Here is a 17,614-nt window from a genome sequence, read left to right as displayed (position 1 = left end):
AAAGTCTGAATTCTGCACCTGAATTTTGAGGTCCCTTCCAATCTGAGCCCATCTAATGTACTTTAGCAACATGTTTTCTTTACTTTGGCCATGCCAATTTTCCCCATGTTCTCTAAGCAGACACTCATTAAAGCTTGAACTCAAGAACAAAAATGGTTATGCATCAGTACCCCTGGGTGGCTCAGTGGGTTGAGTGTCTGACTTCAGCTCAGGTCATGATCTCGTGGTCCATGGGTTCGAGCCCCACGTTGGGCTCTGTGCTGACAGCTTGAGAAAAACCTTTTTTATAAGTTTCATTTATATTGAGAGAGAGACTGTGTGTGTGTGTGAGCAGAGGAGGGGCAGAGAGAGTGGGAAGGAGGGGGGGGGGAGAGAGAGAGAGAGAGAGAGAGAGAGAGAATCCCAAGCAGGTTCCAAGCTGTCAGCACAGAGCCTGATGCGGGGCTTGAACTCATAAACTGTGAGATCATGACCTGAGCCAAAACCAAGAGCCATTCACTTGACCAACTGAGCCACCCAGGCGCCCCCCACCTGCTTCTTTAGAATCTTCAAACGACTCTCTAACCCACAGTTCACCAACTTCTTCTGAACTTCTATGACACATCATGGCCCACATTTTTGCACAAAATAAAGTATGAGTTTCTAGTCCCAACCCACCGCCAGTGAAACGGAATGCACCATAAAAGCCAAACACATAGTAAACACTCAACAGGTACTCCTTGCATTGAACTTCGATCTGGGTCGTCGGATGTTTCGTCCATATGCACTAACACTAGCCTATTCTTGCCTCCCCAGGGGACGTTCTGGTGTTCCTGGTAGCCACTGCGAGGTGAATAAAGTGTGGCTGGAGGCTCTGCTGCATGCCATTGCCAAGGACCCCAAAATGGTGGTGTGTCCTCTGATAGATGTCATTGATTCTGTGACCCTAGAATACTGGCCCTCTCCTGTTGTAAGGGGTACTTTCAACTGGCACCTACAATTTAAATGGGATGTCTTCTCTTATGAGATGGATGGACCAGAAGGACCCACTCTACCCATTCGGTGAGATTCCTTCAGGTGACGGGGAAATATCATATATGTATTGAGACCTGGTTGGGGGGGGGGCGGCGGGAGAAGCTTTCAGAGATTATTTTTTCCATCTCTTGGGCTTAATGAAGAGAAATATTGTGTCATTTATGTTGTCTCTAAAAATCTATAATAATAGAATTTGGTAGATTTTCAGTTTCTCTGATTGGAAATGAGCATCTCACTGTGGTTAGGAACACTGCCATGGGGGCACCTCGCTGGCTCGGTCAGTAGAGCATGTGACTCTTGATCACAGGTGGTGAGCTTGAGCCCCATGTTGGGCGTGGAGCCTACTTAAAAGGAAGGAAGGAAGGAAGGAAGGAAGGAAGGAAGGAAGGAAGGAAGGAAGGAAGGAAGGAAGGAAGGAAGGAAGGAGAAAGAAAGGAAGGAAAGAGAAAGAAAGAAAGAAAGAAAGAAAGAAAGAAAGAAAGAAAGAAAGAAACAAGAAAGAGAGAGAGAGAGAAAGAAAACACTGCCATGGATAGTGTCCCTCTGGTTTCAGGTGTCTGTCTTTAGAAGGTGGCCATGGTTCTCAGGAGCAAGTTGTATGTGGTCAATGAACCAAATGCTAGTGCTGTGGATAGCTCAGCAAAAGTTGATGTCTTTGCTAAATTCATATATAAAATATTTATCTCAGTGCTTTCGTCAGTAATTTTATACAGATGAATATGATTTTCCTTGATTATTGGTCTGGGAAAATGTATTTCTACATGTGAGAACAATTTGATGTTGGGACTTTTAACTGCATCTGTGAGGCTATTGCTGGAGACTTCCTCCAGGTCACTCCCCACATTTCCCGAAAACTCTGACGCCAGGCTCCTTCTCTTCTTTTACTACTAGTCTCTCTGTTTCACAAACCACATGAGTCAATTTTCTAACACTATAGCTTAGCAAGTCCTTGATCTTTGTCTCTAACTAGAGCTGTTGACCTTATGCAAGTTGCTTAACCTCTTTGCACCTTATTTCCTTATGTGTAAAGTCTGGATAATGATAATATGTTACAGGGATGTTGGAGAATTAAATGACTCAGTGTATACCAAAGCTTAGAGCAGTATCTGTCCATCATAATAAGTACTACATATATATTAGCTATTTCATACCTGTTAGCTACTATTATTCCTACAGCCATATCCTGTACCTTTCTCTTCTAAATTACCGGATATCGTCTCTTTGGCCACAGCCTGGGGTGTTCCTAACTTTTTCCTGCTCTGCTCCGCCCACACCTCCCCCTGGACATCATCAGGATCCCCAGTTCTTTGATTTCTGCTTTTACTGTTCACGGTTTCTTTCTTCTTCTGTGGCCTAGACTTTCTGATCTATAAATTCACGGTTCTTCTTGCCAACACCTTCGACTGCCACATCCCTCTCCCCTTCTGCCACAGTAGCCCTGTGAATCTCCAACTCTGGACCAAGTCCGCCATGTTTTTTGTTCCTTTAAGAGACATGAACTTAACGCTTCTACACGTTGATAGTTTCAGTCTCGTGCTTCTCCACAGTCCCTTTACTCACTGCTCCAAGTGGGTTTTTCAAACCTTATCACTTCCCTTGATCCCAGTACCTATCCCCACCCTGAGCCCCTGCCCTTGGTGACGAAATTCGAGGATGAGATAAGGACTAAGAGTTGGGAGGAATAACTGGGGAATTATTTAGTACCTTACTCTGGAACCATAATGGAATGCTATATAGCCATAAGCATGACCACACCTGCAGTCTCCCACTGCCTACTCTAATCCAGTGATTAACCCGCTCCGGGTACCCCATCCATTGTGACGACTCGCAACCACATCTGTCCATCTCTCTGCTTGTCCCCATGGTCCAGGCCCTCACTGTAAGGAACAGTCTGGCCTGCAGGCTGTCCTCCCTCAGGCCGATCTCTCTCTGGCTACATTCATGGTTCTTAAAACTCCACTTTGCCCGTGTCACCCAATGTCTTTCCATTGCTTTTAGGATAATAGATCCCTTCACGCGCCTTCCACTGTGTATAACTCCGATCTTTGCTCTGCTCCAGCCGTCACTTGTTAGCTGTTCAGGGCTGCTGCGTACAGCTGTATAGGCTGTGTACTGCTCATCTCCAGAAGGTACTGTTCATAAAGACTAGAGGTGATTGGCATCCATGGAGTTGTGCAGTAAGGTAGCCTCTGCTGGGTCTGTTACTTCTCTCAGCTTCACTACCTTCACCTGTGAAATGGTGATGATATTAAAGACACGCCTCTCTGCTTTAGTGAGGAGATTAAGTGAGACGCCACTTGGAAAGAACATAGCTCAAGGCCTGACACAGGGGAAGTGATCAGTATACATACTTACTGTTGTTACTGTTACAGACTTTGAAATGAAAAGGGACAAAGACACATTGTATTTAAATAAAATGTAACGTGGGGCGCCTGGGTGGCTCAAGTCGATTGAGCATCCAACTCTTGGTTTTGGCTCAGGTCATGATCTCGCGGTTCGTGAGTTCGAGCCCCGCGTCAGGCTCTGTGCTGACAGCATGGAGCCTGCTTGGGATTCTCTCTCTGCCCCTCTGCCTGCTCACTCTCTCTCTTTCTCTCTCAAAATAAATAAACTAAAAAAATTTTGAAATTAAATAAATAAATAAAAGGTCGTGCGTAGACATCTTAATTTACTAAAAAAAAAAATAAACCATCGATCTTTGGAGTTCATCTCAAAATGAACTTATTTAATTTAAAATGAAGTATTCCATTTATAAAAAAGATCTACATAATTTTGTAATGTTTCCATATTTCACACATCAGGCATGCTTTAGGCTCTAAAAATTTTACTAGGGAAATTATATTCCTGATAGTCGCTGAGTAGTAACGTTTTTTGAATTCTAATACACTGTTAGTATACACATAATCACATGTGCTTTTTGAAAACAATCTGACAATATACATTAAAAATCTTATGTTATTCTTTAACGCAACACTCCCACTTCTTGAAATGTTTCCCTAAGGAGTTAAGGAGAAGTAAATCAGAGACACACATTGTATCAACATTCATATCAGTTAGAAAATAAAAACAACATAAACGTTCAATATTAAAATGGTTAAAAACTATATTCATACTCTGTAGAATATTATACAAAGGTTTTGAAAGCTAATTAATGTAAAAGGAAAATTCTCACAATAGGCTAAATAAAAACTCAGGCCATAAAAAACAGTATGATACTAATTATTTATAGAATGTATATTGTACATACTAACTTTTGACTCCCCAAAAACTTAACTACTAAGAGCCTACTGTTAACTGAAGTGTTACTGATAATATAAACAGTTGATTAACATGTTTTAAATCCACGTGTATCACATACTGTATTCTTACAATAAGCTAGAGCAAAAAAAAAATGTTAATATCAGAAGGAAGAGAAAATACACTTACAGTACTGTGCTGTATTTATCTAAAAATCCACATGTAAGTGGACCCACACAGTTCAAACTCATGTGATTCAACGCTCGACTGTTATATCATAAGGATAATGTATGATAACGTAAGAAAAAGTCGGTAGTTTTAAAGGGTTAAAAGGAAAAGTGAATTTTAGGTATTATCCATGGCATTAATTAGCATTCACATCTGAAGATACATTTCTTCACGTTTGCAACAGCTCAAAAAAAAAATGTAGATGCAGGGAATTTTGGCAAACTTAGAGCAAGCAAGGAGAATTGTGGCGTTGAGCTCACACCAGTGGTTCCCCCCACAGCTTCCCCAGGGAGGGGACGTGCGGGGGTGGGGGGAGGTCACCGCTACCAAGGGACGTGCCCCCTGTACTCCACCCGGGGCCTCTTCAAGGACGCATCACGACGTTTTATCCTTTCTCCCGCTGTCTCAGACGTGCCCGAGTTAGCACCGTGACTCAACGTTTCTCCGGTAAGACACACGCATGTGCACACACACACACACACACACACTTCCCAGCAGTTTCGAGATTTTTTTTTTTTTTTTAGAATAAAAGCTTTCCCTTTTGAGAGGGTGTAACTTGGGTTCTCTGAGCTGTAAGTATTTTTTTACCCTATTTTCAACAGAACCTACAGCCTAACTTTAAAGACCGGTTTGTGAACCTGCTTCAGTTATCAGTTTAACAACTCTTTGCTGCCAGACACTGTGGTCACAACAGAAAACGTGGCCTTTGCCCTCGAGGGTGTAGAGTCCAGTGTGAAGGAAGTCAGGTAGAGATGTAATTTCAATGCAACGCTGTGGCAGCGGGGCCCCCTGGGCTTGGCCAGGATCACGGTGACCCAGGGCGCAGATGGGGCGGGTCGCATCTGGCCCACTAGATGAGACCGCTCCTCTCGAGGCCCACCGTTACCTCTCCCAATTACAAAAAACAATCTTCCTTTATCAGCCGCCTCTCCTTTCCTCTGCTCTCCTTTGCATTAAAGCCTCTTAGAAAAAGCTGGCTGTGTCACGATCTCCAACTCTGAACTCTGGTGTCTCAGACTTGCTTGAATCTGGCTCTGCGCCCCCACCCGCTAAAACGCGCTAGTGGTCTTCCCGTGTCGGTGCCGCGCTGGTTCTCAGTCCTCACCTCGGGGCCCACCGGCAGACGGTTTTCCGGTCTTCCTCCTGCACCGGTGGCTCCTCTTTCCCTCTCTTTCCTCCGATCTCTTGCTGTCACAGTGCCCGGGACAGTTGTTTGTGGTCTCTTCCACCCCCCCCCCCCCCCCCCGGCCCTCGCTGCCAGAGTGCTGTGTATCCGCCATATCTTGAGGACTCCCAAAGTTATGTCTCTGGCCCCGGCCACTCTCAGAGTGCCAGACGCTTCCATGCACCTGCGTACTGGCGTCTCCACTAGAGTGAATGGAGAGCTCACTCATGTCCCCAGCTGAATCTTCCCCCCAAAACCTGCCCACTCGGTATCTCCATCTCAGTGCAGATGTGATGTCCCCGGGCCAACACGCTGGGGTGAGCCTTCATCCTTCTCTTCCTCCTTCACCCCACCCCCCACCTGTAAGCAAACCTGCTGTCTCCCGTCCTCAAAATACATCAGACACTGGGCCACGTCCCGCTACCTTATCCACGACTCCATCATCTTTCTCTGGCACCACTGCAGCGACTAGTGTCCCTCCCTCCACCCTGGCCCCCCGCACGAGCTGGGATCTTGGCCCGTTGATGCACTAACTTCTCCCTAACACATCACAGGTGCTTCATGTGTACTTTTTCAAACATGAATGAATAAATGAACTTGAAATTATTTTCATACTACTCAGTTCGGTGTTATTAGGCCTTGCTGTCGTGGGACAACAAAACAAAACAAAACAAAAAAGGTGTTTTGTAACTTCATGGTTTTCCCAGAAGTAAATAGTATATTCACTTAACGCGCTTAGAAAAGGAGATCTGTAAGCTCTACTCCCCAAGTCAAGTAGTTATCTCCAGGGGAAACTCACATTCTAAAGATGATGTTCCCTTTTAAGAACAAGACGACATTTGGGGCGCCTGAGTGGCTCAGTCAGTTAAGCACTAGACTTTGGCTCAGGTCGTGATCTCACAGGTCATGAGTTCAAGCCCCATGTCAGGCTCTGTGCTGACAGCTCGGAGCCTGGAGCCTGCTTCGGATTCTGTGTCTCCCTCTCTCTCTGCCCCTCCCCTGCTCATGCCCTCTCTCTCTCTCTCTCTCTCTCTCAAAACTAAATAAACCTAAAAAAAAAGAGAGAGAGAGAAAGACAACATTTAGAATATATAGCTGACACAATTTGGTGAGAGCTAAGTGGAAAGTTACTACCTACTTTTAGGTAGTTATGGCTTCAATTTACTAATTTTACATTCAATGTAATGTATATCCATCAAGTTAAATATACATTAAGTTAACGATTTTGGTCTTAATATCGTCGTTTTCTAGTTTTCATGTTATTGCTAACATTCACCGTAATTTTGGCAAAAATCCATAATGGCTGAACCTGTGATTTAATATTTATGTATCCTTTTTAGGTCACCTGCAATGGCTGGGGGAATTTTTGCTATAAATAGGCATTACTTTCATGAGATCGGACAGTATGACAAGGGCATGAACCTCTGGGGAGCAGAAAATTTGGAGCTTTCGTTAAGGGTAATTCAGACTCTACTTTCTAAATAGTTCTCTTTGTACAGAGAGAGTGAAAGCTGACGTCAAGTCCAGAGGCGTGCCGTGGTATTTATGCCCCGTTTTCCCACCTGAACATCCGGTACCGTTCCCGCATCACATGAAATAAAGGATCTAGGGGGCTCCTTGCAAAATTTGACAATAGTAAAATATCAGCTTATATTACTGTATGCTGTTTTATTTCTAATGTATGAGGTGTTGACCTAATGCAATATTTTTATTTATTTGTGAAAACTCTTTTTTGTTACACCGATTTTCTTGGTGGTCGTGGTGCGGTAGAAATAACAGAATTAGACAGTGGAGGACTTGGGTGCCACTAACTCTGTGGGCTATCTTAGGCCTCGGTTTCTCTATCTGCAAGTCGAGAGGACTTGGTAGGGGATGTCTGGGTTGGTCTTGGTCTTTCAACTCTTGAATCCCGGGATACCTGCTACAGCATGGCGGACCTTGAAAACAGTATGGTGAGTGAAAGACGTCAGACACAAAAGGCCACACATTTATGTGACTAAGTCCGGTCCTAGGAAAGGCGCAGCCTAAGCAAATCCATAGAAACAGAAGGTAGGTGAGTGAGTGCTGATAGGTCCCAGGGCTCTTTGGGAGGTGGTGAGAATGTTCCAGAATGAGAGAGTGGTGATCATCGGGCAACCTCGTGAAAATAGTCATTGTATACTGTAACAGGGTGAATTTCTTGTGGAATGTGAACTACATCTCAAATGTAAACGTAGATTTGGCTTGTAAATATTCCTGTGATACTAGATCAGTGGACATTAGACGTCAGAATGGGTCCCAGCTCTGTAGGATCCTTGGTCAGCCATTAATTTTTCTAATTTCCCATTTCCTCACCCAGTAAATAGGAATAAATGTAAATGCCATTCTCAGGATTTTGTGAATATTTGGGGTTTTTTTAAATTAAAGTTAATTTTTAAAAATTAAAAATAAATATATTTTTGAGAGAGAGAGAGAGAGAGCACACGTGCGCACAAGTGAGAGAGGGGCAGAGAGAGGGAGACACAGAATCTGAGGCAGGCTCCAGGCTCTGAGCTGTCAGCACAGAACCCAGCACGGGGCCTGAACTCACAAACTGTGAGATCGAAGGAGGTTGCTTAACCGACTGAGACACCCAGGCGCCCGTTTGTTTGTTTTGTTTTAATCCCAGTGTAGTTAACACACAGCGTTATGTTAGTTTCAGGTGTACAATATAGTGATTCACCAAGTCCATGCTTCACCCTGTGCTCATCACAACAGGTGCACTCCTTGAACCCCGTCACCTGTTCAACCCACCCTTGGCCCACCTCCCCTCTGATGACCAGAAATTTGTTCTCTAGAGTTAAGAGTCTGTTTCTTGGTTTGTCTCTCTCTCTCTCCCTTTTTTTTTTTTCTTTTGCTCATTTGGTTTCTTAAATTCCAATTTTGTGAAGATTTAATGAAATAATTGGGGTAGAGAATAAAGTACAAGGTAAATATTCCTGGAGAGAGAGTCTGAAGAAAACACTAAGGTACTGTTCGGATATTTATTGTGTGTTTATCATAGATAAGTTTTGGCTTTTGACTAAATTCTAATAGATTTTTATAACGGCCACTTTGAACTGTGCATGAAAATCTGGGCTGTGCGCTCACCTTATCACCCTTAATTTTTTCTCACTTTTCTCTGCCTTGTTTGTTTCTTCCCAACAGAGACAACCTGGTGTAGAGGAAACAGCTTAATCAATGACTAAATTCAAATTCTGGTTGAGCTTCAGTTTCCTTGCGGGTAAAATGAAAAAAAAAAAAAAAGAAAAAGAAAAAGATCTTTATTACAAAGCTGTAAAGACAGATAATTTATGGGAGCTACTTAATAAGTGACAGCTATAATTATTCTTTAAATGTTGCCATCTGTTCTTTACATTCTGAAATCATCTGCAGAGATCATACTTGGAACTGCATATATTTTCTTAGGATGCATTAAAATGTTTACTGTAATTGCTTTTTTGTGTTTTCTTTTTCTGACTTTCTCTCCCACTTCCTTCTTTTGGCTTTGTTCACTGGCTTAGTGTTCTTTTAAGCACAGACTTCTTTCATAATGCTTCAGACACTTTATTGTGAATATAAACATATCTAGAGCAATACATAACATACTTTGGCAGTATGTTGTGAGCTGATTATTTTTTATTGCTTCTCCCCCGCAACCCCCCGCCCCAGCCCCAATCATATGTTCCCTTTTGATGCAGGCATTATTTTAGAATATCCAGGCCTTTAGTGCTTTTCATTGTTTGGTTGATTACTCCCTGTTTTATTACATCGCTCTTTGTGAATATGGTATATGGGGTTTCCCCCTTTCAGGACCTAATATCTTAATGAGCACATTGTTTGTCTCAGAATAAAATCAATTTTGTGAATGATATGTACATATTTGAAGAGGGGGTGTCTTCCTTTTTCTGGCTCTCTCTTCCCTCCAGATAGCCAATAGCAGCTAACTTATTATTCAAAGGTACTAATTATCCTTGCTTCAGTATTGTCGACTGCTCCGTTCCTAATGGCCCCTTCATATTTTTTTTAAGCATGTGTGAGTCTCTCTTTTCACAAACACGTAAGTTAATAAATAGCTAGAGAGCTCTCTTGACATCAGCAGCGGTCTCTAACCGAGATAAGGGGCCCTGTCTTTCCTGATACGAGACCATTGACACCTGTATCTTCGTCTCCGTTCCTCACTCTTCTTTCCAATAAATCAGCATCCTGGCAGCCCTCAGCACTCGGGGACATCCCTCGGGGAACTGTCACCCATTTAATATTGATGTTCCTAGTGGACGGCTTTGTTCTTCTATGTACTGGAGGTGGCTGCAACATTTGGCACTATAGAACAGTGTTCTGGTTCCTCCTCCATAGCTCTGTTGCTCTCAGTTTCCTCTGCAGGAATTTCTTCTGTGCATCTCTGAAGCGTGGGTATTCCCAGGACTGTTATCTTATCAGCTGTCCCTTCTCTCTCCATGTGCTCCTCTGGGCTGACTTAATATAGTGCAGTATTTCCTTATCTGGTGGGAAAGAACCTCAATTCTGAACTGATAGCCTCCCACAGGCAGCACACCTGCTCCCGGGGAGACCTGTGGGCTTCCCATGATCCAGAGACTAAAGAGACAGGACCTGGCAGGGCAGGTCACCAGGGCTGGGTGTAGCACCTCCGTGCTGACCGGCCAGGGGCCGTGGCATACCTGTATCTACTCCCGAAGCCGTAGCTAACGCCTGTATGGTGACAGTACCCAGGTCTGTATTTTGCTAGGTTAGACTCTCTCAGGAGTTCTGGTTAGGGTCAACGTAGCCATCATTTAAGGGACACCTCCTATGTGAGGCTCTGCCACATGCTGGGCATTCGGAAGAAGGCACAACCCTCGCCCGTTCATTCATTCGTTCGTTCGTTCATTCACTCAACAATACTGAGAACCCGTTATGCGCAAAGGGCTGTGCCTTGTGTGCAATGCAGCCTCATGCAGTGCAAATGTGGCTTCCGATGGCTTGGAGCTTCCATTCTGTTGAAGTAGAGAGAGATGATTAGGTTGGTTTTTTTTTAATTTTTTTAATGTTTATTTATTTTTGAGAGACAGAGAGAGACAGCATGAGCAGGAGAGGGCAGAGAGAGAGAGAGAGAGAGAGGGAGACTCAGAATCCGAAGCCGGCCCCAGGCTCCGAGCTGTCAGCACAGAGCCCGACGCGGGGCTCAAACCCACGAGCCATGAGATCATGACCTGAGCCGAAGTCAGACGCTCAACTGACTGAGCCACCCAGGCGCCCCGATGATTAGGTATTTTTGATACATACAGTGGAGGAGAAGTACAGGGTACCAAGAGATCATATGAGAGGGGAATCTAGACTTGTGTTGAGGGAGGTGTGTGTCTTAGATGGCCTTCCCTGCAGAAATGGCATGTTTAAGTTACGGGGTAAAGGAGAAAAATACGTTTCCTTTGTTTAACAAGTGCTCATCTGTGTGACACGCACGGCTCTGAAATCTTGCAAATATCAACTCAGTCTTCATAATAAACCTGTGAGGTGGGTGCCACCAGGATCTCCTACTTACAGGGGGAAACTGGGGCTCTGAGCGCTCCAGCAACTTGGCTCAATTCGCAGAACCGGAGGTATATGCCCCAAGCCTATTCTGTCCTGCTTTCCACTATCTATTCAACGGCAGGCCTGGAGACCTCACCAGCTCGGTTCTATTCTAAGTCATTTCTGGAAGCCTCCAAAGCTCTGAATTTGTTTTAGCTGCCCTGACCTCAGTGTTACCATCACTCGGGAAAGTGGGGATTGGCTGGGTGCCCACGGAGCTGCAGCTTGACCCCCAGCCTCGGGATAGTACTAACCAGGCTTCAGATCTGCACTTTGGTTTCCTGGTGGACTGGAGGCTGGCCTCCAATTGTCCCCAACAGCCTGCGTGGCTTGGCACTCCATCCTGGTGGCCCTAGATGCGGACAAGGTACACTGCTCTGGACCTGGGACCCTGCCATTGACTCCATAGGTTTCCCCAAGGCCCTGTTTCTTTTCTCCCTTCCCCTTCTCAGTAACCTCATCCGCATCGTGCCTCAATGACTACATGCCAGTGACATAGTTCTAGCTCCTTCCCAGGTCCTTCTGTGCCAGAAGCTTGCACATCTCACTGCCTACAGGTTACTCTCCTGTAGGATGAGTGTCCCATAGGCATCCTAACCCCAACGTTTCAAAAAGAGAGCTCTTTCTACTCCCTCGAACCCATTCTTCCTCCCATGGTCCATTCCTCTTCGGGTGGATAATGTGATGCCCTCTACCCACCCGCAACCATCCAGCCCCCCAGAGTACTTTCTTGGTCTCCAATCTCCCTTTCATGCCCCACTTTCCTTCATCATGTGTGGTTAGATCTAGGTCTAAACCATCACTCATCTCTGTCCACTTTGCTCCTTCCTACCAGCCACAGTCCATAGTTACAGCTTTGATGTAATTATTCAGAAAGGCTTTTTTTAAAATTTTTTTAAACGTTTATTCATTTTTGAGAGACAGAGAGAGACAGAGTGTGAGCCAGGGGAGGGGCAGAGAGAGAGGAACAGAGCGTGAGCAGGGGAGGGGCAAAGAGAGAGGGAGACACAGAATCCCAAGCAGGCTCTGGGCTCCGAGCTGTGAGCAGAGTCCAACTCAGGGCAAAATCCTAGAAACTCACAAACCACCAAAACTGAAACAAGAAGAAATAGAAAATTTGAACAGACCCAAAACCAGCAAAGAAACTGAATCAGTAATCAAAAGTCTTCCAACAAACAAGAGTCCTGGGCCTGATGGCTTCCCAGGAGAATTCTACCAGACATTTAAAGAAGAGTTAATACCCATTCTTCTCAAACTGTTCCAAAAACACAAACAAAAAAATAGAAATGGAAGGAAACTTCCAAACTCATTCTATGAAGCCAGCATTGCCTTGACTCCAAAACCAGACAAAGACCTCACTGAAAAGGAGCATTACAGGCCAACACCCCTGATGAACATGGATACAGAAATTCTCAATGATATTAGCAAATTGAATTTAACAGTACATTAAAATTATTATTCACCATGATCAAGTGGGATTTATTCCTGGGATGCAGGGCTGGTTCAATATCCACAAATCAACATGATACACCACATTAATAAAAGAAAGGAGGGGCACTGGGGGGCTCAGTAGGTTGAGCATCCAACTTTGGCTCAGGTCATGATCTCACAGCCTGTGAGTTTGAGCCCCACATCAGGCTCTGTGCTGACAGCTCAGAGCTTGGAGCCACTTCAGATTCTGTGTCTCCCTCTCTCTCTGTCCCTTCCCCACTCGTGCCCACTCTCTTTCTTTCAAAAATAAATCGTAAAAAAAAAAAAAAAAAGAAGAAAGGATAGGATAAGAACTATATGATCCATCAATAGATGCAGACAAAGCATTTGACAAAATACAGCATCCAGTCTTGATAAAAACCCTCAACAAAATAGAGATAGAGGGACTATACCTCAACATCATAAAGCCATATATGAAAGACCCACAGCTAATATCATCTTCAATGGGGAAAAACAGAGCCTTTCCCCTACAGTAAAGAACAAGACAAGGATGTCCACTCTCACTATTACTATTTAAGATAGTACTGAAAGTACTGAAAGTCTTACCCTCAGCAATCAGACAACAAAAAGAAATAAAAGGCATCCAAATCAGCAAGGAAGAAGTCAAACCTTCACTATTTGCAGACAACATGATACTCTCTGTAGAAAACCAAAAGACTCCACCAAAAAATTGCTAGAATACACTAATTGAGCTAAGTGTCAGGATATAAAATCAATGTGCAGAAATCTGTTGCATTTCTATACACCAATAATAAAGCAGCAGAACAAGAAATTAAGGAATAGATTCCATTTGCACCCAAAACCACGGGAGACGTAGGAATATACCTAACTAAAGAGAGAAAAGATCTATACTCTGAAAACCATAGAACACTTAGGAAAGAAACTGAAGAGACACAAATAAATGGAAAAGCATCCCATGCTCATGGATTGGAAGAACAAACGTTGTTAAAATGTCGATACAATGTCTAAGCAATCTACATATTTAATTCAATTCCCATCAAAATACCACCAGTGATGTCTTTCAGGGCTCCAACAAACAACCTCAAAATTTGTATGGGCTCACAAAAGACCTTGAAGAGTCAAAGCAATCCTGAAAAAGAAAAAACCAGAGGCATCACAATTCCAGATTTCAAGCAACATTAGAAAGATGTAGTCATCAAGACAGTATGTTACTGGCACAAAAACAGACACATAGATCAATGGAACAGAATAGAAAACCTAGAAATGGACCCACAACTATATGATCAACTAATATTAGACAAAACAGGAAAGAATATCCAATGATAAAAGACAGTCTCTTTGACAAATGGTGTTGGGAAAACTGGACGGCAATGTGCAGAAGAGTGAACCTGGACCACTTCCTTACACCATACACAAAAATTAAATTCAAAATGGATGAAAGATCAAACTCAACACCCAAAAAACAAACAATCCAGTGAAGAAATAGGCAAAAGACATGAATAGATACTTCTCCAAAGAAGACATCCAGATGGCCAACCAACACAAAAAATGCTCAACATCACTCATCATCAGGGAAATACAAATCAAAAACACACTGAAATACTGCCTCACACCTGTCAGAATGGCTAATGTTAACAACTCGGGCAACAACAGATGTTGGCAAGGATGCGGAGAAAGAGGATCTCTTTGGCACTGCTGGTGAATGCAAACTGGTGCAGCCAACTCTGGAAAATAGTATGGAGGTTCCTCAAAAAATTAAAAATAGAACTATCCTATGACCCAGCAATTGCACTACTAGGATTTATCCACGGGATGCAGGTGTGCTGTTTCGAGGGGACACATGCACTCCCATGTTTATAGCAGCACTATCGACAATAGCCAAAGTATGGAAAGAGCCCAAATATCCATCGATGGATGAATGGATAAACAAGATGTGGTATATATATACAATAGAGTATTACTCGGCAATCAAAAAGAATGAAATCTTGCCATTTCCAACTACGTGGATGGAACTAGGGGGTTTTATGCTAAGCGAAATTAGTCAGAGAAAGACAAATATCATGTGACTTCTCTCATATGAAGACTTTAAGATCCAAAACAGAGAACATAAGGGAAGGGAAGCAAAAATAATATAAAAACAGGGAGGGGGACAAAACATAAAAGACTCTTAAATATAGAGAACAAACAGAGGGTTGCTGGAGGGATTGTGGGAGAGGGGATGGTCTAAATGGGTAAGGGGCATTAAGGAATCTACTGAAATCATTGTTGCACTGTATGCTAACTAACTTGGATGTAAATTTAAAAAACATATTAAATAAAAATAGCAAAAAAAATGATGAAAGACCTAAATCTGAGACCAGAAACCATCAAAATCCTAGAGGAGAACACAGGCAGCAACCTCTTTGACGTTGGCTGGAGTAACTTCTTGCTAGACACATCACCAAAGGCAAGGGGAAAAAAAGCAGACATGAACTACTGGGACCTCATCAAGATCAAAAAGCTTCTGCACAGTGAAGGAAACAATGAACAAAACTAAAAGGCAGCCTACAGAATGGGAGGAGATATTTGCAAATGACATATTGGAAAAAGGGTTAGTATCCAAAATAAAGAACTTATTGAACTCAACACCCAAAAAACAAATAACCCAGTTAATAAATGGGCAGAAGACATGGATAGACGGTTTCCCAAAAAAGACATCTAGATGGCTAACAGACACATGAAAAGATGTTCAGTATCACTCATCAGTGAAATACAAATCAAAACCATGATGGGACACCACCTCACACCTGTCAGAATGGCTAAAATTAATAACACAAGAAATAACAGGTGTTGGTGAGGATGTGGAGAAAGGGGAACCCTCTTGCCCTATTGGTGGGAATTCAAGCTGGTGCAGCCACTCTGGAGAACAATGTGGAGGCTCCTCAAGAAACTAAAAATAGAACTATTCTAGGGGCGCCTGGGTGGCTCATTCGGTTAAGCATCTACTTGGACTCAGGTCATGATCTCATGGTTCGTGCATTCGAGCCCTGCATCGGGCTCTGTGCTGACAACTAGGAGCCTGGAGCCTGTTTGGAATTCTGTCTCTGTCTTTCTCTCTCTCTCTCTCTGCCCCTCCCCTGCTCATGCTCTCTCTCTCTCTCTCTCTCTCTCTCTCTCTCTCTCTCTCACACACACACACACACACACGATGGAATGTTACTCAGCCATCAAAAGTAATGAAATTTTACCATTTGCAATGACATGGATGGAGCTAGAATGTATTATGCTAAGCAAAATAAGTCAATGAGAGAAAGACAAATACCATATGATTTCACTCATGTGGAATTTAAGAAACAAAACAGATGGACATATGGGGAAGGGGGGAAGAGAAGAGAGGGAAATAAATCACAAGGGACTCTTAATGATAGAGAACAAACCGTGGGTTGACGGAGGGAGGTGGGTTGGAGATGGGCTAGATGGTGATAGGTACTCAGGAGGGCACTTGTTGGGATGAGCACTGGGTGTTGTACGTGAGTGATGAATTACTGAAATCGATACTGCACTGGATGTTAACTAAAATTTAAATTAAAAACAATATGAAAAATAAAAACTCTAAACACTTTACAAGTATCAAGTTATGTGATGCTCATAACAACCCCATGAGGTAGGTACTGTTATTCTCACTTTCCAGATGAGGAAACTGAGACACAAATGCATTGAGTAGAAGAACAAACACATGAGCCCTATGAAGGTTAGGCAACATTGCTATAGCTTCCTTCAGTTTGATTTTCAAGAAAGGTTTTTGATAAAATTTTTACTCTTGTACCTCTTTTATCACTTTGATTACTTTGATTTTCTATTCTGCACTCATGGCCAGATTTCTTTTCCAATAAAGAGACATTTCGGGGCGCCTGGGTGGTTCAGTCGGTTGAGTGTTCGACTTCGGATCAGGTTGTGATCTCGTGGTTCGTGGGTTCAAGCCCCGCGTCGAGCTCTGTGCTGACAGCTCGGAGCCTGGAGCCTGCTTCAGATTCTGTGTCTCCATCTCTCTCTGCCCCTTCCCTGCTCAGTGTCTCTTTCTCTCATGCTCTCGCTCTCTCTCAAAAATAAACATTAAAAAATTTTTTTAAACATCTCAAACATGTAAGAATATACCAAAAATAATAAACAGTGCTGTCTGCAGTCTAATTATTGAACAGATATTCATGATTTTCCAAATTTCGTTAGGTTCTCACTTGAAAAAAAAGAATAGGACATTATAGCCAGTAGCGGTTGGCTTTCTTTGGCTGTATAACAAAGCACCCCCAAACGGTAGCTTAAATGAGCAACTACGTAGTTCTTAGCTTCAGATGAAAATGAGATCCAGAGAGGAAGGGTCTGATCATAAACATGGGGCAGATATGATAAAAGAACCTAATTCTTCAGAGTTCTGATCTAAGTATTTTCCTAAGGAAAACGAATTCCATCGATATTTTTTCTCAACATTCTGAGGGGCTATTTCCGGCTATTTCTAACGAACTCTAGAGGTGAGGGGGTCATTACGTCTCATGTTATGTCAGAAGTTTCATTTTCTTAAAAATTTTTTAAATATTTATTTTTGAGAGACAGAGTGTGAGCGGGGGAGGGACAGAGAGAGAGGGAGACACAGAATCCCAAGTAGGCTCCAGGCTCCGGGCTCTGAGCTGTCAGCACAGAGCCCAACGCAGAGCTTGAACCCACGAGCCACGAGATCATGACCTGAGCCGAAGTTGGATGTCCAACCGACTGAGCCACCCAGGCGCCCCAGAGGTTTCATTTTCTTATGTTTCATCAGTCAGAATCCCTTCTGACTACTCAAGTGATATGCGTCACCCTAAGTATTGCTCTCATAAGCCAGTCTGAGTATTTGTTTCAGTGAAAGCCTTATTTCCTAAATGATTAGATGGATTTTATTAAAAAGTGTCTATAAAACTGGGATGTATGATCTTGATCAGT

At 43.2% G+C, this 17,614-nt stretch overlaps 1 protein-coding gene across 1 annotated transcript in view; it reads left to right on the top strand.

Annotated features, from left to right (window-relative positions):
* The window catches only part of GALNTL5 (polypeptide N-acetylgalactosaminyltransferase like 5), a 55,342-nt gene that overhangs the window by 33,656 nt on the left and 4,072 nt on the right, over positions 1–17,614 (top strand). Inside the window, 3 exon segments of the mRNA XM_027051249.2 lie at positions 796–813; positions 816–1,041; positions 6,985–7,102. Of these exon segments, the coding sequence (XP_026907050.1) occupies positions 796–813; positions 816–1,041; positions 6,985–7,102 (362 nt within the window).

This window comes from Acinonyx jubatus, chromosome A2, assembly GCF_027475565.1.
Source record: "Acinonyx jubatus isolate Ajub_Pintada_27869175 chromosome A2, VMU_Ajub_asm_v1.0, whole genome shotgun sequence".
Lineage (NCBI taxonomy): Eukaryota > Metazoa > Chordata > Mammalia > Carnivora > Felidae > Acinonyx > Acinonyx jubatus.
This window is presented reverse-complemented; position numbering and strand designations above follow the sequence as displayed.